Raw genomic sequence first — 26,178 nt, 5'->3', positions numbered from 1 at the left:
TTCGAAAAGGGCCTACGGAGGGCGCTATGTTTACCATTAATTAGCATTGACGTCAATGTCACTGGGATACGCAATACAATATGGCGGAAATGAAGTGACTGATAACGCATTGATTGTGTGCGTGAAGAACAAAACCAGAACCAACTGAGTAAGTTTATTTCCACAGTTTTTCCAGCTTTATTTCATACTTGACTTATGTGTTCTTATGATTCTTATATGAAAGCATTACACTTAACTTAACTTCAGTGTTTCTGTTTCCAATTCCACATGATTTGTTTGTATGGTTCTCCTCATCATCAGAGTCAGTCCAGACTCAGCACTGCATGCAGCAGAGTAGAGTTTTGTTTTTAACTTTTCATTTAGTTCACGGATAACTTTCCGTATGGCGCCACCACGTTTTTACTAATTTAAAAAAAAAGGGATATCTCTTTGAGGTAAATTAGTAGTTATCGCAACTAGTAAATTAGATACTATATTATTTTATATCGAATGAAAAAGTGGTGGCGCCATACAGAAACTTTTCCAACTTGATTATATTTTAATTAAGAAAAGAAACAATTAGTGAATTACAAATTGCATTTTATTCAAACTCGATTTTAACGCTAACTTTCTAATCTTCTTGTCCGGTTAAAACCATTAGACACTTTCGGAACAGAAACAAAAATAAAAGTTCACAGATTTACAAAGAACTGACAGGGTCTAATCTATACAACAGAAGGTAACGGTAAAAAAAAAAGACTTCTCTTGAAATGTTATTCAATAAAATGCTTTACTTTTTGAGGGTCGCACGTAATAGAATTGTCCAAGTACGTCGAAAGACAACATGGCGAATATTTTCGTTCGTTACTAAATTTGGGGTAAAAAACACCTTTTTTTACAGTTAAAAATACAATTTTTGGATCCCAATTTTTTCAACAGTTTGAAAGTGATTTAGATGCATATGACTCTTGTGCACATACATGTATTTAACTGAATTTTTAGTTGAATTTTGTTCAAATGTTCCGTTAAAGTATATTTAAAAATTGTTGTCGTGAGTTGTTGTGAGGGGTCGTGAGTTGTCGGTATTTAGTGCGACCGCTTTTTGAGAAAACATTAAAACAATTATCAAATCTCAATATCGGGAATAACGGATTTATTCTAAACACTGTATGTCTAAGACATGGGGAAACGTACAGAAACATGGGTGGGTTTTCCCGTTATTTTCTCCCAACTCCGATGACCGATTGAGCCTAAATTTTCACAGGTTTGTTATTTTAAATGTAAGTTGTGATACTCGATCGAGGTGTGGGACTTGGACAATATTTTTTACCGCTGTTGTGTGATTGCTTTAATTTGCAGAACTAAACCAGAGTCCCAACTCGGTACTCTCCAGCGTCTAGTATGGCCGATGAGCCGGCCAGAAAGAAAGGGAAGAAGAAGAAGGGCGTCAAGAAGGTGCGGTTGCCCCCAGTAGAAGCTGAAGATGCCTCCCTGAAGGCGTCTGGTTTGACGGACGCAGAGGAGCGTCAGAGAGGACACAAAGATGACTCTCGAGACAGTCAGAAAGATGGTGAGTTTGACGATGCATATAACTGGGCCTTTAATTTTGCCATGCTATAATTACTGCAGATAAAACATACAAAATGTAGATAATAAAATTAATGTGAATGTTTTATTGTTCATTTTCACTGCCTGTTTTGTTTGGTGGTTGATTGCATCTTATGTCATGTAGAAGATTTTAAATCAGCAGTGACATTTTTTTCTAATTTTGAATGGAGGAGTGCCAAATGGTCTCTTAACACACACCTACTGTATTTCTGAGTGGATTTCAAATATTCGGTCAATATGTTTTTAATATCATACAACATTCCTTTTTTATCGTATAAAAAGAAAATGAGGGTAAAAGCGAGATCACTATCGATAAGAATGAATTAGGCGACAAAGAAGTTGATCTTGCGCAGCTCTCCACCCCATCACCGCATGATGCTGTGGCAGTAGACGGTGAAAACTCTGATCAGAAAGCCCCTGAAGCTGAGGTTAAACTTGCAGACTCAGATGCCGATCTGCCTCCAGGTGGTGAACACCAATCGGATGTTCCTAATCCAGAGGGTATTAAACAATTGTGACTTAGTCATCGCATTGGTAGAGTTATGAAACAGCACAAGATTTCATCTGCACTGCATTCAAATCATACGAGTTGTGAGATTCATCGTAAAAGTCATGTTTGTAGAACAGTACAAGCCATCATATCATTATGAATCACTTTCTATGACTATAGATTTTCCCTGTATAAAGTATGTATTGCTTCAACTTAAAGCCATTGGACCCTTTCGGTAAACAGTGTTGTCCAAGGCCCACACTTTGTGTACCAAAACTTCTATATCAAATAACAAACCTGTGAAAATTTAGGCTTAATCGGTCATCGGAGTCGGGAGAAAACAACGGAAAAACCCACCCTTGTTTCCATGCATTTCGCCGTGTCATGACATGTGTTTCAAATAAATCCGTAATTCTCGTTAACGAGAATTTATATTGTTTTGCTGTTTTCTCAAAAAGTAAAGCATTTCATGGAATAATATTTCAAGAGAAGTCTTTCACCATTGTCTTCTGTAAACCCTGTAAGTTATTTGTAAATCTGTGAACTTTTTTTTTTTTTTTCCTGAACCGAAAGGGTCCAATGGCTTTAAAAGAAAAATAAGACGCAAACAATGAACAAAGAACAGGGCTAAAATTTTAGCAGGCCAGGACCGGTGATTCAGTACTTTTGATTCTGATGATTTTACCCTTGGGTTGATAAACTGAGACTTGGACAAGTACTAAACATGTTAAACTACAAGCAAAAAAGTTTTGTTCAAGTTGACTTTGAACCTGTTGAAAATATTTTAATTCTGTCGAGTATCAAAGTACACTCTCCTGTAAGACTAAGATATTATTCCCTTTCGGTAATTGTCAAAGAATAGTCGTCACAGTTGGTGTATCTCAACATACATGACATATATGCATAAAATAACAAACCTGTGAAAATTTGAGCTCAATCGGTCATCGAACTTGCGAGATAATAATGAAAGAAAAAAACACCATTGTCACACGAAGTTGTGTGCATTTAGATGGTTGATTTCAAGACCTCAAGTTCTAAGTCTGAGGTATCATAATCAAATTCGTGGAAAATCACTTCTTTCTCGAAAACTATAGCACTTCAGAGGGAGCTGTTTCTTACAATGTTTTATACCATCAACCTCTCCACATAATTCGTCAACAAGAAAGGTTGTATGCTAATAATTATTTTGAGTAATTACCACTAGTGTCCACTGCCTTTTAACAAATAACGAGGTAACCTTTGTAGAAAGTTCCTTCTTATTTAGAATCTGCTCTACTTGTACAAATTCTGGTCAAGTAAAAACTCTCAGCTACAAGCCCGGTGTTCTTGTGGTTTTTTTTACCATAAATTCAAGCACTAAAGGGCCTAGTTTCACTGTATCATTCTGTAGTGTCGCAACAGTAGTTGGACCTGTCCATTCTTGAGTTCACTGAAGAATACGCCAGTCATTTAGGGCAAGGGATCTAAGGCGCCTTCTCCTATGCAACGGCACCGCAGATTGAGGACTTTGTAAATGTCTATGGGTAAGGTGCCCCAAGGCAGTGACCATCAGGGGCATGGAGGCAACTGCCTCCATTATCTTTTAGTTTGTAGAACGATCATTCTAGTTCATGGTTAAATAGCACCACTTTCTGTCACACACACTGGAGTTAATATTTCCAATTAATCAGAAGCCACTCAACCTGTAACTTGCGAATATAGCCAGGGACCACACCCAAGTTTACAACAGGTGCGTTCGTTTAGCTTCCCTGGTTCGACCCTGGACTGCCCCCGGTGCGTTTTGAAAGCTCTGACGTCATTCTAGGGGCTCACCTGAGTCAGCCCCCAGTGCCCTGCTTGTGGAGTGGGTCACTTGGGGGCTGGCCCAAGGTGCATGACGTCAATACGACAGCGGTGAGTGATCGTTCGTTTAGCTCTTGTCAGGGGCTCACCCGAGTGAGCACCGCAGGGTAGACCCAGGGAAGCTATAAACGAACGCACCCAATACAACCAGGGAAGCAACAACAGAGGGACTACCCAGGTCTTGTAAGTGGTATTACATATTTTCTTGATATCAAAAATGTGAAAAATTCACCTACAGGCATGACAGGTAGTCACTTTTCATTGTGGTTAATTACTTTGATGATTGAATTTGGTTACAGGATACGTATTAAGGAAATGGTGGTCTCATAAAAGCTCGATTCCAGCAAGATTTATATTTATCTATTTTTTTATCTGACACTAACAGAAAACTTTGTTTTGATTGTAGGAATCCCGGAAGCCCAACCAAAGACCCCTTCCCCAGCTCCTTCTGGTGACAACCATCCACCATCTCCCCATGATGACCCAGAGGTAAAGACAACCAGTGAAGATCAGCCTGCAGAGGAGGCTAAGACAGACACTGTGATTACGATGGAAGATCAGCCTGGGGAAGAGACTAATGCTGATGCAGTGGCAGAGGAGGCAATCCAGGATGGAGAGAGAGTTGTGTCTCCAAATTCTTTAAGTAGAGGTTAGTATTTGTTCTTGTAGTCCAAGAAGGGTTCAGCCCTAACAATTTTGTTCCATGTTTCTTGTTTGTTTTTTTTTAAGTAGGATCATAGATTGGTTTTTGTCAACGTAGTGCTCGTTTACAGGCAGACTTACACATGTATAAAGAATATAAAATAAACATCACATGTAACACATGCAGGCCGTCATTTTTTTCTCTATTATTAAAAAGTATTTGATGATGTTGAATGGTCAGAGTAGGAGGGCTGACTGTGAACTTTGTAGATTCATTCACCACTTGATATTGTAGGTGCGCACAATCATCATTCAAAACCATGAACACCAAAGTGGATATTATTGAAAAACACCCTTGTCACATGAAGATGTGTGCTTTCAGATGCTTGATTTCGAGACCTCCAATTCTAAACATGAGGTCTTGAAAACAAATTCGTGTAAAATTACTTTGTTCTTGAAAACTACGTCCCTTCAGAGGGAGCCGTTTCTCACATTGTTTTACACTATCAACCTCTCCCCATTAGTGTTACCAAGTGAGGTTTTATGCTGATGATAATTATTTTGAGTAATTACCAGAAGTGTCCACTGCATTTAATGTTAATCATTTTCCTGTTTGTACTAGATGATGCTGTGTCTGCAAGGTCTTCCACTCCAGCAGTCCAGCAGCCAATCGTCCAGCCAGTCCCTCGTGCACTTGACCTCGGTGACAGGGACTTTGATAATATCGACCCAAGAGAGATGGGTATTGATTACCTGTCTGACGAGGAGTACCAGTATGGTAGGTCAACATGTAACTCCTGAAAAGTGTTTCAACATTAATTTTCCCAAATCCTTTGTTATTGTTGTAACCAAGTAATTTTCTTCCTCAAGTTAAGTCAAGTCGCAAATTATCTTTGCTCAAGTCGTGCGAGTCAATTGGAGTCACAAATCAAGTTTTTGCAAATCATAAGACATAATTAAAGACATTGGAGAAGAAAAAAGGAAAAAAGAGAAAGTACATTGCTCGCACAAGTTTAAAAAGCACCACAAAAAAAGTTACTAAAGGCAGAAATAAATTTTGCACAAGTAACAACGCCAAAGGATTTAAGAATAAAATCCATACATCACACCTAGTCAGGTCATGTATAACATACAACAAGATTCAAGTTAAGTCAAGTCATTGTCTTGAAATAAGCCCACGGCAGTGACTTGGGTCAGGAACACATGCGAACGGATACCCATACATGTATTTCTCTATCTCGATAACCTACTTATGTGTTGCAAGTAGGATATCAAAGTCGTCTGCAAGTACAGCAGATAGCGAGTAGCATATGATGTATCTGTCGCCTTAACCGTATCTGTTTGCATGCGTCACCTCCCTATTATCTGCCATTCCTTCAAGTTATCCCGTCTCGTATCTATTACAGAGCCTCCAGAGCGCGACGACCTTCCAGACCTCAACAAGTTAATGGACACCTTAGACGGAGGAGAGTCTGACCTAGAGGCCGACGTTGAGCCGCCATCATTCTTCCAGAGACCCGAGCACGAACCAAACTACAAGAAGATCTCAAATCTCCGACAGGAAATGGAAGAGGAGGAGATTGACCCTTACATTAGTCAGTTTGACGATACCATCAAAGATGATGTGTTGATGATTGGTAATATCTCACTAGAAGAAGTCCAGGTACCGTACAATAATAATATTTGATTCAACCATTGATCTCTCTCTAAGTTAAGATGGGTTACTTGTCTTAGTTCTAGTTAAGATTAATCCTAGTGTTTCGTGAAATCAGCTGCAGGGTTCATTTTCATTGCTCTGCTTATTGGGCTCGCGGGTAGCTTACTCCATGTTACTGGGCATTCTTTGCTTAACACAGCTAGAGTGGTTGCAGTTTAAGCAAAGAATGTTTTTAGTTATGGCATAAATCAGCGGTATAAGCAGAGCCATGAAGTTGTGCCCAGACATGCCAGATGTTCGGGCTACCAAATTTGATGCCTTACTTTGTCAAACCTGAAAAGCTTGCAGAGGATCCTGCTTCTTTGTGTCTTACCTGTTTGACATTCTTTTTTCGGCAATGTAGGAGGAGGAGCGACGTCTTCGAGATGAGCATATCGCATTCCAGCAGCAAGAAGCCGTCTTGGGTCGTAGACGCCAAGAAGACATCCTGCTACGGGAAGAGAAAGCCAAGAGTCATGTGACCAAGATGATGAAAGAGAAACGAAAGGCTCTGTCACGTCGAGAGGTATGTTGAAGCGTTTTATAAAGCGCACTTTCCCAATGTTTTAGAATGCGCTGGGGCAGTAGTTCCAGAGAGGAAACAAAAAGTAATTTAACAAGCCCATGTTCATAAAGCTGTTAATCAGAAAATGCTGCTTGGCAAATTTGACAATGCATACAGGATAAAAATTAAAATATGCATTGATAGGCTTACTACACAGTACACAAAATACAAAAACGGTTTAAAAACCACAACATTATAAACAGTTTAGTGTTTGATGGATACTGTTAATGTCAATATTACATACTAATCCTCAAACTTAAAGGAACACGTTGCTTTTGATCGGACGAGTTGGTATAAAACAAGCGTTTGAAACCGTTTGTTATAAAATGCATATGGTTGGAAAGTTGTTTTAAAAGTAGAATACAATGATCCACACAAATTTGCCTTGAAAATTCGTAGTAAAAAAAACACTTTACTTTCCTCTTCCTCACAGCAACTCAATTTGCAGAAGGAGCGTCTTCTTCAGGATCAACTTCACAAGACGTTCAGGAAGTCAGAAAACCAACTGTTGAGATCTCTGCAGATCAGAAAAGGGGAAGTCAAGGTAACATCAATTATAGTTATCTTTATACACTGTTATAGAAGTAGTGTTAAGAGTGTTAAGAGTAGAACAATATCAACTTGTACAATGTGATCCCGACGGTCGGGAACCAATCGCAGGCGTACGATTTCTCAGTTGTTGTGACCTGAGCATATTGTGTCTGCTCCTTGCCGATGGATTGTTGCGGGCGCATGAAAATTGTGGGTCAACCTGAGGTCGGCTTTACTCTCCCTGATCCTGCAGAAAGTTCCCTAAAAAAAAAATGTTTTGATGAACAAATTCAAAAAGTTTCCTTGAATATGGAAACCTTTTCTGATTTCAAGAAAACCTTTTCTGATTTACTTTTCTGAATTCATCATCATCATTTTCGCATATCCATTCTTCACATAATGTTTGTTGATATTCTTGTTAGACTATGTATGGTGATCTGATGATGGCTGATGGACAGTATTGTGGATCTGTAAGATTTCTCTGATATCAAGATGCAAATGTTGTCAGCTCTTTCATCATCATCATCATTTTGGCATATCCATTCTTCAAATTATGTTTGTCGTTATTCTTGTTAGACTATGTATGGTGATCTGATGATGGCCGATGGACAGTACGGCGGATCTAAAGGTAGACGCTGGAAGGTGGATTGGAACCGTGCCCCTCAACCGATACAGATTAAGCTCACTACACTCAGAGGAGTCAAAAACAAACTGCCTGGTAAAGAGGCTTTTCTTTCTTTACAATCCATTGGTTGAAGTCTGTAATAATAATAATAATAATGTATAGGATTTGAGGCATTGCATGGTGAGGTATCAATATATATTTGGTTTGCAGTAACACCATGTGTGTACTGTATCTACTTGCCAGGTAGAGTTTGTTCTTAGAGAACTGTACTGCTTTATTCTACTACCGCGGAGTAGATGTACGGGGTTCGGGAGACTTCTCATCAGTCCTGAAAAGAACTGTCCTGCTTTTTTTAACTATTACTCATGCGGATGGTATAGAAAATAGACTGGGACTACTACTTTAGCTTAAAGGATCATGATTAACTGTACTAACGGGGAGTCAGTTCTAAAATTTGTCTCAATGTTTCGACGAGCTTGCTCTAGTCATCGTCAGGAGATAACTAATAAACTATTCTTATAAGGCGCTTATCACTGTGAGGTCCCTATGCATTGTCAGTATTTTCCTACTAGGTGTATTTGGAGTTATGTTTGAAGTTTGAGATCTATTCCTTACCTAGCACCATGTAATGGTTTTACAATGGTGCAATATTCAGCCAATCAAACCAGAAACACCGGGGTGATTAAAAAAAAACCTCTCTTAACGATAAGTGCGCTGAGTTCTTTTACGTGCATTCACAACGCACCGGAACTACAGCTTTATGTCCAATCCAAGTTAGGACACTGCAATAAGGAATCAGTGCCTTGCTTTGGGACACAAATGTCCTGACTGGATGACTGGGACTCGAACCCACACTCTGCTGATCAGAAATGCCAGAGTTTGAGTTTGGTGCTCCTATCCGCTCATCGGAGAAATATCTGATTACCTTTACTGGGTCGATATTGTTTCTGTTATATAATTTTAAAATGCTTTTTAACTCACCGCAACTAAACTGTTTTATCCGACCGTTGTACCTCGATCACTCCAACTACTGGGATGACTCTGACTTCTTTTCTGGATAATCAAAACACTGATTTTCCAATTCTCATTTAGCTGGACGGTACGTGTTGATGGTATCACTCTATGACAGGATCGGGGGTCATGTCCTTCGTTGGTCCAACCTGAGGGGGCAGGAGTGGGGCGGAGTCACCCTTCCAATGAATCATGACGGAAACTTCTATAACGTTGAAATCAAGGTATGGGATAGTCAACAGGTTCTTTGTTGTATTCCATTTATTCTTGATATTTTTTCATTCTACATTTAGGCCAGTTTTGTGGTCCAGTGCTTTCAGAGACCAGGGCTTGAACTTTGTAGTTGAAAAAGTAACTCTCGGAAAGACTCTGCTAGGGTCAAAAGGTCAGGCCTTTAACTAAATATTTCTTCTAAAAATGTGTCCCTCTTTTAACTTTTATCAGAATTTTTTTTACTTTGGTGGTAGATCGTTAAAGGCTTGTTGCAAAAACGATAGTGTGTTCAATATTTTCAGTTACGGGTTTACAATCCAAACGCTATAACAACTTGACTCAAGTCCATCAGCCTATTTGACAAAACTTGACAAAACTGTGTAAGTCTACTTTTGCAAGGTGTTAGTGGTTTTTTAAACTTTTTTATTTATGAGATAGCGCCTAATTCACAAGGCCGAACAGCCACTTCAAGGTGAGGACTATACTTAACTGACTTAGGCTGTCAACCCAAATCAACTGACACCAGCAGACCAGGGGTATGTTGCTACTTACTCAAATATGGGGCTAAAACCATTGAAAACAGGGGTTACCCCCCCCCCCCCCCCCCCGCCTCTTCACAGTGCATGTAGGAAGGGATATCATCCACTAGGAGCCTGGTTGGTAGAGAACGCAGTGTCTTCCAAACTTACACAATAAATTTTATGCAAGTGGACTTAAGTAGATGCGTAAAGATTTACCAAATCAGCGGTAGGCCAACATATCTTGCATTAGCCATTTTTGTTTCTTGACTAATCTGAGATGAAATTTTTTGTTTTTTTACAAAGCTTCTCTCATATGAGATTTGATATAGTGACAAAATAGACGTACCTTTTCTATTTATTTGCAGGTCGACCAGAGTTTGTTCACAGTCTGTCCCTCACAGCCGAGTATTCGTCCGGGTATGATGCTACAGTTTGAGCTGTTCCTCCTCCGTGGCTCTCTACTCCCAGTGGACAAGGTGGTGGCTTGGGGAGTCTTCCCAATCTGTGACGGACAATTCAATATCATCCAGGGAAAGTAAGTTGAGTATTGTGAAGTACATGTAAGTGGTTTGGGGTTTCAAGCATGAATCATTTCTGAAATTCAAATGTTTTGGGTTGAAAAATTGTCCAATCCATACTTCGAAGGGATTGTTTTCTAAAAATACTTTTAAAAATAGTTTATTATCAACCATGTCAACAGCTGCAATGCTTCTTCTCACTAAGTGATATTTTATAATTAATTTTGGAGTATTTATGACCCCACCTTTTATGAAGGGAGGGGATACATGTCATGATATCTGTCTACGGTTTGGGGTCTCGAACTGGAGTAAGTATTCACTGCAGCGGAGTAGATTGTTCGGGTGTTCAGGAGACTTCTCAGTTTTGAAAAGAGCTGTCCTGCTTATTAACTACTACCCGGGCGGAAGGTAGGAAATTGGTAGGAAACTATGTTTGCTTAGTGATTGGAGGGGACTTCACATTATTAACTTCACTGCAGTGTAGTGAATCATTAATTGGTCTCAATAGTTAGACTAGCCTGCTCTAGTCATCATCTGGCACGTCTGGAGACTGCTAAAATTAATATTATTTATTTTTGTTTTGTTCCTGTAGATATGTGACCCCCATGCTACGTGGTGAAGCTGACCCTAGGATTGACCGTCATGAGACCGTTGAGAAACTCATGGCATCCGACATTGACCACTGGCTGAGTAACCTCTACTTTGAAGTCATCAAACTTCCCAGGTAAGCACCCAATTTCAAAGAGCTGCTTTAGCAGAACCAAAATGCTTGTAAGGTTGTTGCTTAGCATAAATGAATTCGGCACTTATGGAGCCCTGTAAAAAGTGCACAAATCTGGGTGGTGAGCGCAGAACTCTACTGTCCCCGCCTAGTCCCTATTCCATCCACAGGTTGCACGCTTCAAGAACATGACCCCCGGGTTTTAATGCTAATTACCCCTACCCCAGTGTATGCCTCTTTGCCGGGGTAAATCAGACTCGGGCAATCCAAGTGTGAAAGGGCTGTTATTTCCCAGGGTTGCCCCGAGGAATATAGTAGTGTGAAAAAGGCTAATGACCCTCCCTTTCAGATCAATTTTAGGTCTTTGTGAAATCGGCCCCATTCTCTTTGACGCTTTTGTATTAAGTTTTGTGATGTCACAGCATGGTAGAGAAAACACTATCAACACACCTCTTCCATTCTCTGTGACGCTTTTGTATTAAGTTTTGTGATGTCACAGCATGGTAGAGAAAATACTATCAACCCACCTCTTCCATTGTGTCTAGGTACATTGCTGGTCACAAGGAGTATGAGGTGGAGCTCCAATTCTCATCCAATCTCTTGAGTTTTCCTGATCGAACCAAGACGGCCGAGGAAGTGATAGATGGGGACGAGCCCATTCTAGGATCCACAGCAGATGTCTTGTCAACTTCAGGTACGTATTCAAACCAACGATCTTCTCAGTATAAAGCCTGGTTCATACTTCCTGTGAATGCGAATGCGGTTCCAATGTTGACGTCACAAATTCTCAAATGAATTTTTCGCAGGGGTTGAGTTGTGCCCAACTCTCTTGCGATTAGAGCAGCAAAAACCGAGTTGTGACGCCAAGTTCATGTCAAATTTGCATCGCATTCACATTCGCAGGAAGTATGAACTGGGCTTAAAGCTCTGGAAGCACAGACTCTGTTTGTTATTATTAGTAGTAGCAATGTTTGCTACTAAAAACTTTGAGATCATTTTAGAACTCACTCTGCGGTAGTGAAGTTTATAATGACTAAAGCGAAAGTAGTGATCCCGGTCGATTTTCTACCCTCCGTCCAGGTAGTAGTTACAACCTAGACTGCGTTCTCACGGTCCTAACCAATAACTATATCGGTCAATGGCCAGTGTTCAACCATCGACATGTTTAACGGAAAACAGTCATTGGGAACTGAGAAGTCTCTTGAATTTCAAAAATCCACTCTGCGGTAGTAAAGATGTCTCCCGAATTCCCCCAAAGAGATAATAATAGAAGAAAAACACCCGTGTCACACAAAGTCTATGTTTTTAGATGCTTGATTTCGGGTCCTCAAAATCTAATCTAAGTTCTCAAAATCAAATTCAAATATTTAAGTGGAAATTTTTAGTGAAAATTCTTGAAACTACGTTGCTTCAGAGGGAGCTGTTTCTCACAATGTTTTATACGTTCAACAACTCTCCATTACTGGTTACCAAGTAAGTTTTTATGCTAAGAATTATTGTGAGTAATTACCAATAGTGTCCAGTGCCTTTAAATTCAAGACAGTAATTAGTGTTTATTGGATTCATTAACCAGAAAAAGATAGATTGAGAAGATGAGGAACAACGACATTTGATAATCTTTCTTTTTGCAGGAGAATTGAGTAACTCTATCGACAAGGGCTCCCAGCTGAGTGTACAGCCAACTGGATCCGAGAATACAGGAGACTCTATGGAGAAAGCAAGTATTGGACGAACCAGCGATACAGGATCAGTGACTGGGAGTAGAATCAGTCTTAACGCCAACAAGGTAGGAAGATGCACTATCAGCTAGATTTGTGATCGTTTCATGATGCATAGCGGATTTCCGCGTTTTATAACAAAAATTTTTTTGCATTATTACATGTGGGCTAGTAAAAAAACCTGCGGGTGAAAAAATGATGTTTGACTTGTCCGGCCAGTTTGTGAAAATTAAATTAAGGGAAACCCCTTGTTTACGCACGGACCACTGGCAATAGTCCAGTATTTTTTTGCATAAGACCAGCCACCCCTAGGGTTTGAAATAACCATTGGGACACAATGCTACAACACTATTAGGTTTAGGTTCAAACCGAACAGTGCACTTCCATAGTGTCCACCATACCTCAAAAAGACCAGAGTCCAGTAATTTGAGCATTAAGCCAGTAACACACAGGGCTTTAAAATCTCAATGGATCATTTGACAGAGTCATTAGTTTTAGCATTAGGCATGTTGGGCCAGTCACCACCAAGGCTTTAAGTACCCACTGGCCAGAGTCATTTTAGCATTTTGGTTAGTCACCCCAGGGCTTGAAATGACCACTGAACGACTGGCGAGAGTCAAGTAATTCTAAGCATTTTAGCAAATAACTCCCTTTGTTGCCATCAAGAAACTTCAAGTATCAATCAATAATAACTATGGTCGTGACACTTGTGTCCTTGAGCTAGACACTTAACCTGTTTTTCCGTATGTTCTTTCTTGTGCTAATGTAACTTTGGTTTGTTTGTAAAGGTCAAATAAATAATAAAAATAGAAATAAAAAGCTTCTCTCTACCCAGAGGTAAATGGGTACCTGTGAGGGCAGAGTTGGTTCTTGTGATTGATTAGCTTAGTTCGCTGCATATTTGGTAGCACAGGCTGTATACTCCCAAGGGGGCTGAGATGGTTTAAGGAACAATTTAAGGCCCAGTGGTAATAACGTTGGAGCGTCACTGCGTGACGGACCTGAGCGCTATATAAGAAGCCACTAATTTTTATTATTACTTTACAGAAGCCGACTACGGAGCACTCAGACCTGAGGTACCGCGGCCAGACCCAACCCCCTCCCACCGTCATCAGCTCTCGTAAGCTCATCAACCACGACGCCAAGATGAATCTGGACTCCGATTCGGAGAACTCTGAAGATGAGGAGTACCTGCAGAAGATGGATGGTTTCGAAGCAGTCAAGGGAGAATCGGGACTGTACTATAAGGTACTGTCTTATGGCTTTAAAGGCAGTGGACACTATTGGTTATTACTCAAAATAATTATCAGCATAAAACCTTAATTGGTATTAAGGAGTAATGGGTAGAGGTTGATAGTATAAATCATTGTGAGAAACGGCTCCCTGTGAAGTGACGTAGTTTTCAAAAAAGAAGTAATTTTCCACGATTTTGATTTCGAGACCTCGAGTTTAAAATTTAAAATCCAAAATCAAGCATCTGAAGGAACACAACTTCGTGTGACAAGGGTGTTCTTTTCTTTCATAATTATCTCGCAACTCCAACGACCAATCAAGCTCAAATTTTCACAGGTTTGTTATTTTATGCATATGTTGAGATACACCAAGTGAGAAGACTGATCTTTGACAATTACCACTAGTGTCCAGTGTCTTTAAAAGATTGGTCACTCTGCGGTAAAGTAGAATAGGCCTGTAATGATCCATGCAAAGATTCCTGGTGTTCTCTTGTTCTGTGAAATAACTATTTCAGTATCAGAGTCATACGTGTACAATCTATTTTACAGGGATGAGATTGTTCAGACTTTTGGCTGAATTCAGACTTTTTGTGTCGGCCTGGTGAAGAAAATCAGACAATATTTGTTTCCACAAATTAAGAAATCCTGCTCATTGGTCCAATTCTCTGGTGCTTTGGATACTGTTTCCAAAAGCTCATTAGAATCTATAACCCCAGGGGTTAACAAAAGGTAGAAATGGCATCATTTCAACATACCTTTTGTATCCAAGTTTCACAGATATTTTCGTTAATAATGACTCTCACCCCTGATTTTATGTACATGTGTATGTCGAAAGTGCCATAATCGTACATAAGTACAATCTTTTTTATGTACTCAAAAAGTGTAATTAATTGCACACAATTACTTTCCTAATACATTTCTCAAGAGAGGGCATTATCACTTGTGAAATACTATTGACTTAAAGGATGTATCGAGGCAACACAAAACAGGAAGACACATTTTCTTTAGTGCCAAAGACTTTATTGTTTTTGTTTTACAGAATTAAACCAAAAATTAAAAGAGGCTGGGAATTTGTTTTTGACTTCACACAAAATGGGGGTCCGTATTAACAATAATTATAATAATAATATAGCTTAAAAATGCTCCCAGGCGCTTTACAACAAGAACAAAAAAAATCAAAATTTTAACCACAAAAAAACTAAATAATTAAAAGGTCCAAAAATAACATCCACAAAATATAATCATAAAACAATAAAGGTACATGTACAAGTAAACAGTATTAGTTCAAAGTAAAAGGGAAAACTACACATTTTTGAAGTATTGATGTGTTCAATCATTTTATTCTACTCTTGAAGCATCCTTCAAAGGACATTTTTCTTTTATGAGAAAGCTCCTAGTTTAGTAATGTTTTCTACTTTGACTCCCTTTATCACGTAGCACCACATGAATCCACCAGCTACTGACTACATGCGTCGTCTTTACACCATGTTGCCTAAGACCGGTCTGCTCAATCCGAGACGCAAGAAGAAGAAACTGACGTACCTGGAGCAGCTGGACACTCACGGCTTTGCTGTCCAGTAAGTACATTCATAACTTCTTGGGTAGATTTCAAAAAGCACTAAGGGACATAATACATGAGGCATATTACAACAGGCAACCATTTCCAGGAAACATCCTCATTTCAATGTTGACATGTTTGTTTTGTAGATTTTAAGACATTGTTAAAAAACTACTCATGTGCTACCAGAGTGCTCCTGTAGCATAAACTGCAGTTGGTTGCCTCCAATTTGCCTGTCAAAGTTGCTGCGTGTGACAAGGCCCTTAGAGTCTGGAAATACTGCCATAGTGAATTTGTGTTCTGACTTCACATAAACTCCTGTTTCAAAGCTAACACAACTTCACCTTTTACCTTTCCAGGCGTCCTTTCTCAACTAAGGGTCGCCTAGCCCGTGCTGGTCACGAGAAGGTCCAGTACGTCTCTCGTCAGCTACTCGCTGAGCTTGGACTGTCACAGTGGCGCTCTCGTGAGTTTTGGACGTTGATCATCCTGCTGTGTCTGCTGTTCTTTGTGAGGGTGTACCTCCACTATCTCGGACAATGGGGGTACCTGAGCATCATTGGCATCCCAATAAGCAAGTGAGTATACTGCCCAGAGTTTGGAACTAAAGTTTGGAACTTACAGATTCAACGTTTATTATTTATTTGGTTGTTGATACAAGAAAACAACAGACAGGCTGTCAAAATTAGATGAAACTATCAACCAATCAATCAATCAATCAGTCAATCAATCAATCATACAATCAATCAATCAATCAATCAATCAATCAATCAATCAATCAAAAGTCATAGAGCACTGAGGCACTGTTTCATGGTTAGTGATAATTGATGAAACCTAACCCCTACATCTGTATGGACTTTAAAAGGGGTAAGCCTGTTTCAGCCCAAGGGAGTAGTTGGCAACAGCCTCTGGACAAAAATAATCGTAGCCCATGCCTCGAAGTGGCCGTCAGGCCTGTTGTGTCAGGTGACTTGCATTAAAAAAAAAAAGTAAGCCTGCTGGAACATGTGGAATGAGAAAACTGTAATTGTGAGACGAAAGAAATTTGCTGTGAAAAACTCCCTCGTGTGGTATGAAATAAATAGTCAATTGTACCGACTGACTGATGTCCTTCTGTTTAAGGTTTGAGTTGTTGCCGTACAGCGTCAACCTCAACTACCAGTCCTCCCTCCTCCACACCAATGAGTTGGTGGCTGTCGTCATTCTAGGTCCGTTGACCAACATCGCCGTCCTGTGCCTCATGGTCTTTGCTGCCTGGTTATGTCAGAAGGTCGCCGGTAGCTTCCCGACGCTTCTCTGCAAGCTGGTCATCGTCTTTGGTATTCATGCCTTCCTGGATCCAATCCTGATAGCCGCCGTGGACGCTCCGATTGGGGTAAGACCCGCATTTCATATTTTATGGCCCCATATCATTTTCTTACGCCGCACCATTTCTTTGGAATAGTCTTCCTGTGCATATTATCGCCAGGCTAGTTCTTCACACTTTTTTAAGTTTCTGTTAAAAATAAATTTGTTTGAAGCTGCTTATTTTGAATCTGCTTACTTGTATTGTTTCTTTCACTCATTGTATATTTTGTTGTTCTCTTTATGTGCTTAGAGGCTTTTGCATTAGGCGCTTTACAAATGTCTTTATTATTATTATTATCATTATTACTATTATTATTATTATTATTATTATTATTATTATTATTATTATTATTATTATTATTATTATTATTATTATTATTATTATTATTATTATGTGAGTTGAGCCACTGTTTATATACATGGTGTCGTGAAGGAGCTAAATCAATCCTATTATGTGGCATCGATCCTTCAATTATCTTAATTTTTTTGGGGTCACCATCATACAACAATTTTACAGTAAATGTCTGTTCATCGGTCTGTTTTGGTTTTGAGTTTCACCTATTATTTGTTCTCATTTTAGCTTGTTTTTTTTTCTTCCAATATTGGTAGTTCCATTACAAGCCTTGGCTTATCCTGGACCTTGTCACCTTGCATTATCATATACCTTTATTATTACATGTACCTGTTCTCCACTTAGAATGAATTGCATATAAATAATTGTACGATTGAATTGAATTGAATCACTAGAACCGTCTTTACCCTCACAGGTACCCGTTTATACTCCTGAATGAAGGAGAAGCAATTATAGTGAAGCGTGTTGCTCAAGGACATGAGTGTTATGAATTTAAGTTGTAATTTGTTTCATAGAAGTTAAACTTGTACATGTTGAAAGTTGAGAAAATGTGTGTATGTAACAATGCAATTAAACCCTCCTTGTTTAACTGTAGGGTAACAAAGTGAACACTTAGTGTGCACTGCGTGTTTTTATTTACGTGATTACTGTGTAGTTTTAAAGCTTGTGTCTGTGTCCTTTGGATCTTCCTCTTTTCTGTTAAGCTTAAAGGAACACGTTGCCTTGGATCGGACGAGTTGGTCTTTGAAAAGCGTTTGAAACCGTTTGTTATAAATTGCATATGATTAGAAAGATATTTTAAAAGTAGAATATAATCATCCACACAAGTATCACTCAAAATTGCGTGGTTTTCCTTTTACCTCGCCGACAAACACGGTCTGCCATTTATGGGAGTCAAATTTTTGACTTCCATAAATGGCCGACCGTGTTAGTTCGCAACGTAAAAGGAAAACCACAAAATTTCGAGGCATATTTGTGTGGATCATTGTATTCTACTTTTAAAACATCTTTCTAACCATATGCATTTTATAACAAACGGTTACAAACGCTTTTCAAAGACCAACTCAACCGATCCAAGGCAACATGTTCCTTTAAGATCATAATTTTATTTTTTGTTGGCAATTCTCTCTAATTTGTAGGGAGCTTGGCTTTGACCATGCTCCTAATATTTATCTTGGTCTATGCCATCAGAAAAATGAGGTTGTTTTGAGGGATAGTTGATTCATTTCTTTCAAATAATATGTTGTAACCAGCCATGTTATGACCTGGACATTGGACGGTGGGATGTTTGACTAAGGACTGCACAAAACTAATCATGCTTTATATGTGATTTTAGGCTTATTACCACCATTATAAACGTCCGGCAGTTTAGGTGTTGAGTTATTGTAGGGTGTTTGACTATGGACTGCATTAGTAAACAACTTATAAACGTTTTACTTGAAATCAGGCATAACACCAAAGAATTAGAGTACGGCAGCGTAGGTGTTGAGTTATTTTAGCGTGTCGGACTGAGGACTGTAAACAACTTATAAATGTTTTACTTGAGATTAGGCCTACTTACTACCATATATTTGGTTTTTAAAACAAACAGCAAATTAAACCGACAATTTTTACTGAAGTTATGTATTAAAGTTAGAACTGCCAATAAGAAGAGTAGTATAGAATATATTCAATAGTTTATATTGCGCCTTTCCAATTGGACTTTTTGAGGGGTGGTGGACACTATAGGAGTGTTTGGTTTGGGTGTATACAGAATTTACCCAAACCTTACAGTGTTTTATGAATGTGTCTGCCATATCTCAAAATGGCTTATGGATCAAAGCGCTTTTTTAAAGAAAAGTAATAGAACGAAAAGAAGAAAAAAAGATGGAAGAAATTTTAGGTGCCTTAGGATTTAATTAGTACTGAAATAATTTGCTTGATCTTATTTTTTTTTGGTCAGCGCTATAATTATGAAGTCGGTGACGAGCCTACCGCAGATGCGGCCAAGCTGTACTACCACTTCGCACAGACTCACGGCACTGGTCTGATGGGCATACTCCTCACTATACCCATCTACATCTTCTTAATGTTTTTCGCTGCTGTCGTTTTCTACATGTACTTCCTGAGGTAGGTCGTCAGGGAAAGTTTAGGTTAAAATTTTATGATCGACTGTAACGTCTATCCAATACTCCGATTGTGCTTTTGAAACCCCATAGAAAAAAAATACGAGCCATTAAAAGGCACTGGACACTATTGGTAATTACTCAAAATAATTATTAGCATAAAACCTTATTTGGTAACGAGTAATGGAGAGCTGTTGATAGTATTAAACATTGTGAGAAACGGCTCCCTCTGAAGTAACACAGTTTTTTAGAAAGAAGTAATTTTCCACGAATTTGATTTTGAGACCTCAGAGTTATTTTGTGCATAGTTGAGATACTCCAAGTGAGAAGATTGGTCTTGACAATTACCAAAGGTAACCAATGTCTTTAAAATCTGTAAATTTAGTCACAAACCTGTTTTTTTATTCGTGTCCGAACTGAGTTTTAATGACAAAACAGATAATAAATGGCTAGAAAAAAAGGTTTCTTTTTTATTTTAGTTATCTCTTAAGGACAACTGGAAAAGGATTTTTAATCCAGAAACGAACTGGCTTTTGGGGGGGGGGAAACAAAGTTATAAATGCCTTCTGTACCAGAAGTCAGTAGATACTGTGTCAGAGGTTACACTCCTATGTTTTAAAACCCCTGTTCCGAAACACTTCAACTGCAATGTAACCCTAGCAAATAAATCTCATAATTTTTTTATTTTTTCTGATCATAGGGTTGTTGGAATATAGAGCAGTCACCGTGTAGTACAATGTAGTAAAGAATGTAGTGGGCTTGTGTTATATTTTTGTCAACGTTCATAGGCTTAGTAGTTCTTAAAGACAGTGGACACTATTGGTAATTGTCAAAGACTAGCCTTCACAGTTGGTGTATCTCAACATATGCATAAAATAACAAACCTGTGAAAATTTGAGCTCAATCGGTCATCAACGTTGCAAGATAATAATGAAAGAAGAAAACACCCTTGTCACACGAAGTTGTGTGCTTTCAGATGCTTGATTTCGAGACCTCAAGTTCTAAATCTGAGGTCTCGAAATCAAATTCGTGGAAAATTACTTCTTTCTCAAAAACTATGGCACTTCAGAGGGAGCCGTTTCTCACAATGTTTTATATCATCAACCTCTCCCCATTACTCGCCACCAAGAAAGGTTTTATACCAATAATTATTTTGAGTAATTACCAATAGTGTCCACTGCCTTTAAAGTGTCTTACTTTTGTTAAGTGGGTCTGTTTTAGTTTAAGCACATGGCACTTTCTTACTTGATTATTCGTTTGTTTTTTATTGCACTTGATTATTTGTTGGTTTTTTATTGCTTACCTTTAAATAAATAACACTAATAATAACAAATCTTATTGTATCATAATTCCCTGCTGATCTAGGCTCCACAATAATGGCCGCATGCTGGACATCTTCCACCGTCTCCACGGCAAACAGGAGGAGTTCTTCGTGCCGTACGATCTTGAGATCAGTAACCAGGAACTGGCGTTCATCTGCAAGAAAGCTGAACAGTGGCGCGGGGAGGAAGGAGAGCGCCGTAAAGTGGGAGTCTATGATTACATCTGGGAGGAAGAAGACGTGAGTATCTTTGGCCCTCTTTGGCTTGAGGCCCCGCTCTCTCGTTTAAAACCCTGAGCAAAGCATGTGCATTTGTCAAAACAACTTGCAGGGCCAAGCTAGCCTTAGCTGAAGCCTTGTTTATATCACACGTTTAAACATCCCCACGTGCTCTCCACAAATAAGAATAGCAATATTGTGTTGGGTATTTGTGAATAGATGTTAATATAGAATATTTAATATACATGGATCACCAAATCAGAAGCTACTTTTTTATTCTATGCTACTCCAATGCCTTTTCCGGTTGGTTTTATTTTTTCTAAAGGTGGATGAGGACGCTCTTGAAGGTGATAAGCAAAAAGGCAAGATCAAGAGTGAGATAACGACCCACGTATCAATCCACACTCTTCACCTTGACGGTCTGAGGGAGCTTCATCGTCACTTCTTACGTTTACCGGACGGCGCCATTGTTGAGGTAAGAATAGCACTATAGCAGTCTTTGTCACTATTGGTAACTACTCAAAATAATGATTAGCATAAAACCTAACTTGGTAATAAGTAATGGGGAGCTGTTGATAGTTTAAAACATTGTGAGAAACGGCTCCCTCTGAAGTAACGTAGTTTTCGAGAAAGAAGTAATTTTCCACGAATTTGCTTGTGAGACCTCAGAATAAGATTTTGAGGTCTCGAAATCAATCATCTGAAAGCGCACAACTTCGTGTGACAAGGGTGTTTTTTATATCAATATTATCTCGCATGTCAACGACCAATTGAGTTCACAGGTTTGTTATTTTGTGCATATGTTGAGATACACCAAGTGAGAAGACTGGTCTTTGACAATTACCAATAGTGTCCAGTGTCCTTAATGCGAATGGGAAGGAAATTTTGACGTAACATGGCTGTTTTTGCAGTAGTTGAGCACAAGTCAGCTGATGCAAATTATTTGTTGCCAAATTGTGACCTATTCCTGAAATTGTTATCTGAGAGATAATTTCCCGTGTGTGCTCCATGCGATGGAAATCGTAGACACGCATTGGTCCTAGTGTGGTCAACGTCAACTCAGTGAAGACATGTGGACTGTTGATAATTGTATCAATTGTTCTTCTTGTGTGCATTACAAATGAATTTTATTATTTTATAATTATTGTTAAATCAACTTAAAGGAACACGTTGCCTTGGATCGGTCGAGTTGGTCTATATAAAGCATTTGTAATAAAATGCATATGAGTAGAAAGATGTTGTAAAAGTAGAATACAATGATCCACACAAACATGCCTCGAAATTGCACGGTTTTCCTTTTACATCGTCGACTACTACGATCAGCCATTTATGTTTTGACTCCCATAAATGGCCGACCGTGTTAGTTCGCAAAGTAAAAGAAAAACCACGCAATTTCGAGGCAAATTTGTGTGGATCATTGTATTCTACTTTTAAAACATCTTTCCAACCATATGCATTTAATAACAAACGGTTACAAATGCTTTTTACAGACGAACTCGTCCGATCCAAGGCAACGTGTTCCTTTAAGGATTTATTACTTTTGTACAATCATATTCCTGAGCCTGTTGTCTGATGAGATTCTTTCTTGTGTGTGTTTCGCTGAAGGTGTTTGGTGAGATGGGAGTGGTCGGTCTGGATAAGGACCTTCGAGCAGCCCTTCAGAAAGGGCCAGCTTCCCCATCCCCGGCTGCCGACAATTGGATGGGTTCAAGGGACAGCTTACAGACCCACCAGCGTCCCAAGACCACTGGAGGATTCAGCTCTCAAGACTTCCTCAATATCCCGCCGTCCCCGGGAATGGGTGCAAGACGGTTTGTATCAATCGGATCTCTGCACTCCGGAAGTAGACCAGGATCCGGACGAAGTGGTGCTGGGTCCAGGATGAATGTTGGCAAGGGGCTCGTCGGCCAGGGATACAGCGAAGTGTAGAAGGTCATAGACAACGAAGGGTGCCAGACTGCCATGGAGACCTATGATGGTCGTGTCCGAATAAGCCATTTGCGAGTTAGATTTAAATAATTTCTGGTACAATGACTTGCTTAGCCACAAGCACCACGTACATTTGAATTCCTTGGACTATAGAAACAGTTGCTATGTCAAATGGTTCGAGCAAGCTTTTGTATAGCAACCTTCAGCAGACCCTAATCATGTGACAAAGCATCTGTCTCTATAGTCTGATGAATTCACTTTAAGTGGTGACCCTTGATCGAGCACGTCATTTTACCAGACAATGTTAAAATCCAAATGGCCTATTGGCAGCTGCAGCTAGGGCTACAGCTAGATTACGGCGTCATCATGCGACGAGGTCGAGGACAGCTCTAACAACACGCTTAGCAACAGCCATAGCCAACTCAGATACAGCCTTTACCTTAAATCTCTTGATGAATATTCAACAATTTGGGGCTTCAAATTTCCAATTTCTTACTAGCCTTGCTCAAGGCATTCGCATTATTCGCTCCGAAAAGACGCAGCTGTAAACCCACCCGCCGTATACCCTGTGCATGGTGTGTGCGATCACACCGAATGACCAACCCGTATTCACACTGTCACATCGCACGAATACTGTTCACACAAGTCATCGCACTCGTACACCACTAACCGCATGCGGAGGCCGTCAGGCCGACAGCCTTGTCGGGTCTGTATCTTCCCGTTTTAATGTGTTGTATTGAAAAAATTCCAATAGTGGACGAAATTGGGGGGGCTCTAGGATATGCTAGTATGCAGCTCATGAATATGTATATCGTTCGTCAGACCTACCAGACAACACAGGATGTGAGGCAAATGAATTATTCATTTTGACGTCCAATCACGCACTTCCCTTATCACGACCTTTGGACCCTATCATGCGTCCGTGGTGGTGGTGTGTGAGGTAAACATGTCTCGTCTTCCGCGGGCATTATGGTAATGAGCTGACCGTGGGAACTCTTCGCTTATTATAGTAATGAGGTCAGTGGCTTCAACACAGATCCTACAAGGCTGTCGGCCTGACGGCCTCCGCATGCGGATAGTGTACGGGGTCATCGTGTCGTGCGATGTTACGCACAGTGAATACGGGTGGGTTTTACGCACAGTGAATACGGGTGGGTTTTTTATACAGCGGCGGTCTTTTTTCGGAGTGAATAATTCGACTGCCTTGAGCAAGGCTAATTTCTTACTGAAGTTTAGGCAGGCGCCAAAAGTGTTCAGTTTCCTCAATCAAGGAACGTTACAGAATCAGTAAGAAAACAAATTTGCGAAGATCACAGATTTACATCAAACTTACACTGTGTTATGATGATTATAGTAGGAAAGATCCCTTGAAAATATTTCTGCCTGAAATGTCATATTTGATGAAAAATAAATAATTTAACTTTGCGTTTGAAGTTTATCGCCGAGTGTTTTATTCATTTTTTGTTTGCATCAATGTCATGCAACATGTGTTATCGGTTTTCACTATTCTCTTGTGACCCAGATGACCGATCGATCTTGAACTTTTACATGTTTGTCAGTTTATGTATATGATGGATTACATAAAGTGCTTATACAATGCCAGCAACTGTTTTGTTACCAAAACCTAGTCAACTCCAACATTTTCCCCAGAACTTTGGGTTTTTAAGCTCTGATAGTGGTGTTTTTTAAGGTCATGGGAGGGTCTCTTACAAAAACAGGGGAGGGCATTTAGAGTTATTGTATGCATAAACAGTTTTGTATTTTCAAAATTACTAGCTAGCTAATTTCATTATTTTGTTGAATTATAATATAGATTATTTTATTGTGAAATAGTTCAGACTTTTTTTTACAGATATATATTTTTTACTGAGTGAGAATTAAATTGTACATTTTGGATAATGAAGAAAAATGAATTTGTATTTAAATTTTATAAAGAATTGCATTCCGTCCACAAAGAATTGCATTCCGTCCACAAGTATTTTTATCTACAATTTACGCAAGAACAATATGAGGTTATTTTGGTTTGGATGTAGATTTCAAATGGTTTGTCCTAATTTAATTTAAGTAGTTAATTTTTTTTTCTGGCGTTCTCTTCAACCATTTATGTTTTCAGTACAAAATTTTGAGCTGCATTTGTTTTCGTGGAGAATGCGTTTATGCGTTCTTGGCACAATTTCAAAAAGCTGTTTAGCAGAAAATACTGCCTGACAAATTTCTCTGCTAAGCACATAATGAGTGGGGCACCAGTCGCAACAGTGTAAACTTTATGGAATGTTGGCTGGTAAGCCTTTTTTTTGATAGGAAGATTTTCCTGTGCTTATTTTTTGTGCTTAAATGTTTTATAAAATTGGGCCCTGGTATATATAGTGTTTTTTTTTACAAACCCAGCATTAGAAATGCAGAGTTAGTCTTTTTAGATCATGTTTATGTAAAAGTTTGGCCCTTTTCGAAATCACGGCTCCGGCTATGGTTCAACTCCAGCTAGGCTTTTGAAAAGGTACACATTCAGTATGAGACTTCGATACAGGAAGCCGTGGTTTCGAAAATGCCCTTAGTCAGTTCAAAAAAGTAGTTTTTGTCCTTCCTGTTTTGCACATTTGTCTTTATTGAATTGATGTATTTGTTTTGTGTTTTTAATGTTTGTATTTAATTAGAATGTTTTGTTTGATGATAGATTTTTTTCTACAAGATAACTTCTCAGTTTAGATGTGAATTGTAGATGTGCCTAATTATGTTCACATAAATAAATTACAGATTTGAAGGTCAAACCGTCCACCATTTTACTTTAACAAAGGCATCAAAATAAAGTTTCTTCTACACACAAGTATTGTTGATTGAAAAACTTAATGCGTCATTTTGTTCTGTGTTGAGTTTTGTCTTCATCTTTACATGTAGATACCTTTTTTGGTGGTCGTAGTGCGTAGCACTCGCCTGTCACCACTGTATCACAGGTTCGATTCCATGCAGGCAAGGCAACGTGGATAGCACTGTGCACTGGTTCTCTGGTATTATTTACCTTATGAGGGCATTTTCTCCGTACCCTCCAGTTTTCCTTGTCGAAAAATAGTAAAACTTTACGTGGCCTTGCACGGATGTTCGATCGACTCCCGTTACGCGCTCGCATTACAAGGCTGATTCAGTTTTTCCCGATTATACGATTCTAACCACAACCATAGGACCAGCCGTCGATTTCACAAAGAGTTAGGACTCGTCTTATCTCGAGTTAGGACAAGTAACTCTTCCTAACTTAGGATTAATCTTAAGGTCTGGGTTGGGACTCGTCCTAAGTCCTAAGTTAGGAAGAGTTTTGTGAAATAGACGGCTGGGTAACAAAATTTGCAATGAACAATTTGCAACAGTGAGCTGTGGAACTCCTACGAAACATTCGCAGCGCAAACAGGGCTGTTACATCAAAATTCACTTCTCATTCGCAGG

The 26,178-nt window shown here is 39.2% G+C and overlaps 1 protein-coding gene across 2 annotated transcripts; it reads left to right on the top strand.

Annotated features, from left to right (window-relative positions):
* Positions 1–11: 11 nt before the first annotated feature.
* Positions 12–25,558, top strand: LOC139949544 (uncharacterized). Of its 2 annotated transcripts, XM_071947919.1 has the most exons (22): positions 12–148; positions 1,339–1,549; positions 1,870–2,088; positions 4,326–4,568; positions 5,184–5,339; positions 5,968–6,224; positions 6,622–6,783; positions 7,256–7,366; positions 7,930–8,071; positions 9,071–9,213; positions 10,089–10,258; positions 10,834–10,965; positions 11,508–11,656; positions 12,594–12,748; positions 13,728–13,928; positions 15,350–15,489; positions 15,830–16,048; positions 16,593–16,845; positions 19,112–19,278; positions 20,640–20,835; positions 21,140–21,289; positions 22,420–25,558. In XM_071947919.1, the coding sequence occupies exons 2-22, from the start codon at positions 1,381–1,383 to the stop codon at positions 22,741–22,743; spliced, it is 3,858 nt and encodes a 1,285-aa protein (XP_071804020.1). In that variant the 5' UTR covers positions 12–148; positions 1,339–1,380; the 3' UTR covers positions 22,744–25,558. The 2 variants fall into 2 exon arrangements, with proteins under 2 accessions (XP_071804020.1, XP_071804021.1); XM_071947920.1 differs by lacking the exon at positions 1,870–2,088 and having other exon boundaries at positions 22–148.
* Positions 25,559–26,178: the final 620 nt, after the last annotated feature.

Source organism: Asterias amurensis, chromosome 17 (assembly GCF_032118995.1).
Source record: "Asterias amurensis chromosome 17, ASM3211899v1".
NCBI lineage: Eukaryota > Metazoa > Echinodermata > Asteroidea > Forcipulatida > Asteriidae > Asterias > Asterias amurensis.
The sequence above is the reverse complement of the archived record's forward strand: the minus strand, read 5'-3'. Positions and strand labels throughout refer to the sequence as shown.

What these genes read in the sequence shown, in the direction of transcription:
- LOC139949544 (XM_071947919.1), top strand. Translation starts at nt 1,381, where the DNA reads ATGGCCGATGAGCCGGCCAGAAAGAAAGGGAAGAAGAAGAAGGGCGTC. An exon ending in TCCAAATTCTTTAAGTAGAG is followed by an intron (nt 4,569 to 5,183) that starts GTTAGTATTTGT and finishes TGTTTGTACTAG; the next exon opens with ATGATGCTGTGTCTGCAAGG. An exon ending in ATTGGCATCCCAATAAGCAA is followed by an intron (nt 16,049 to 16,592) that starts GTGAGTATACTG and finishes CTTCTGTTTAAG; the next exon opens with GTTTGAGTTGTTGCCGTACA.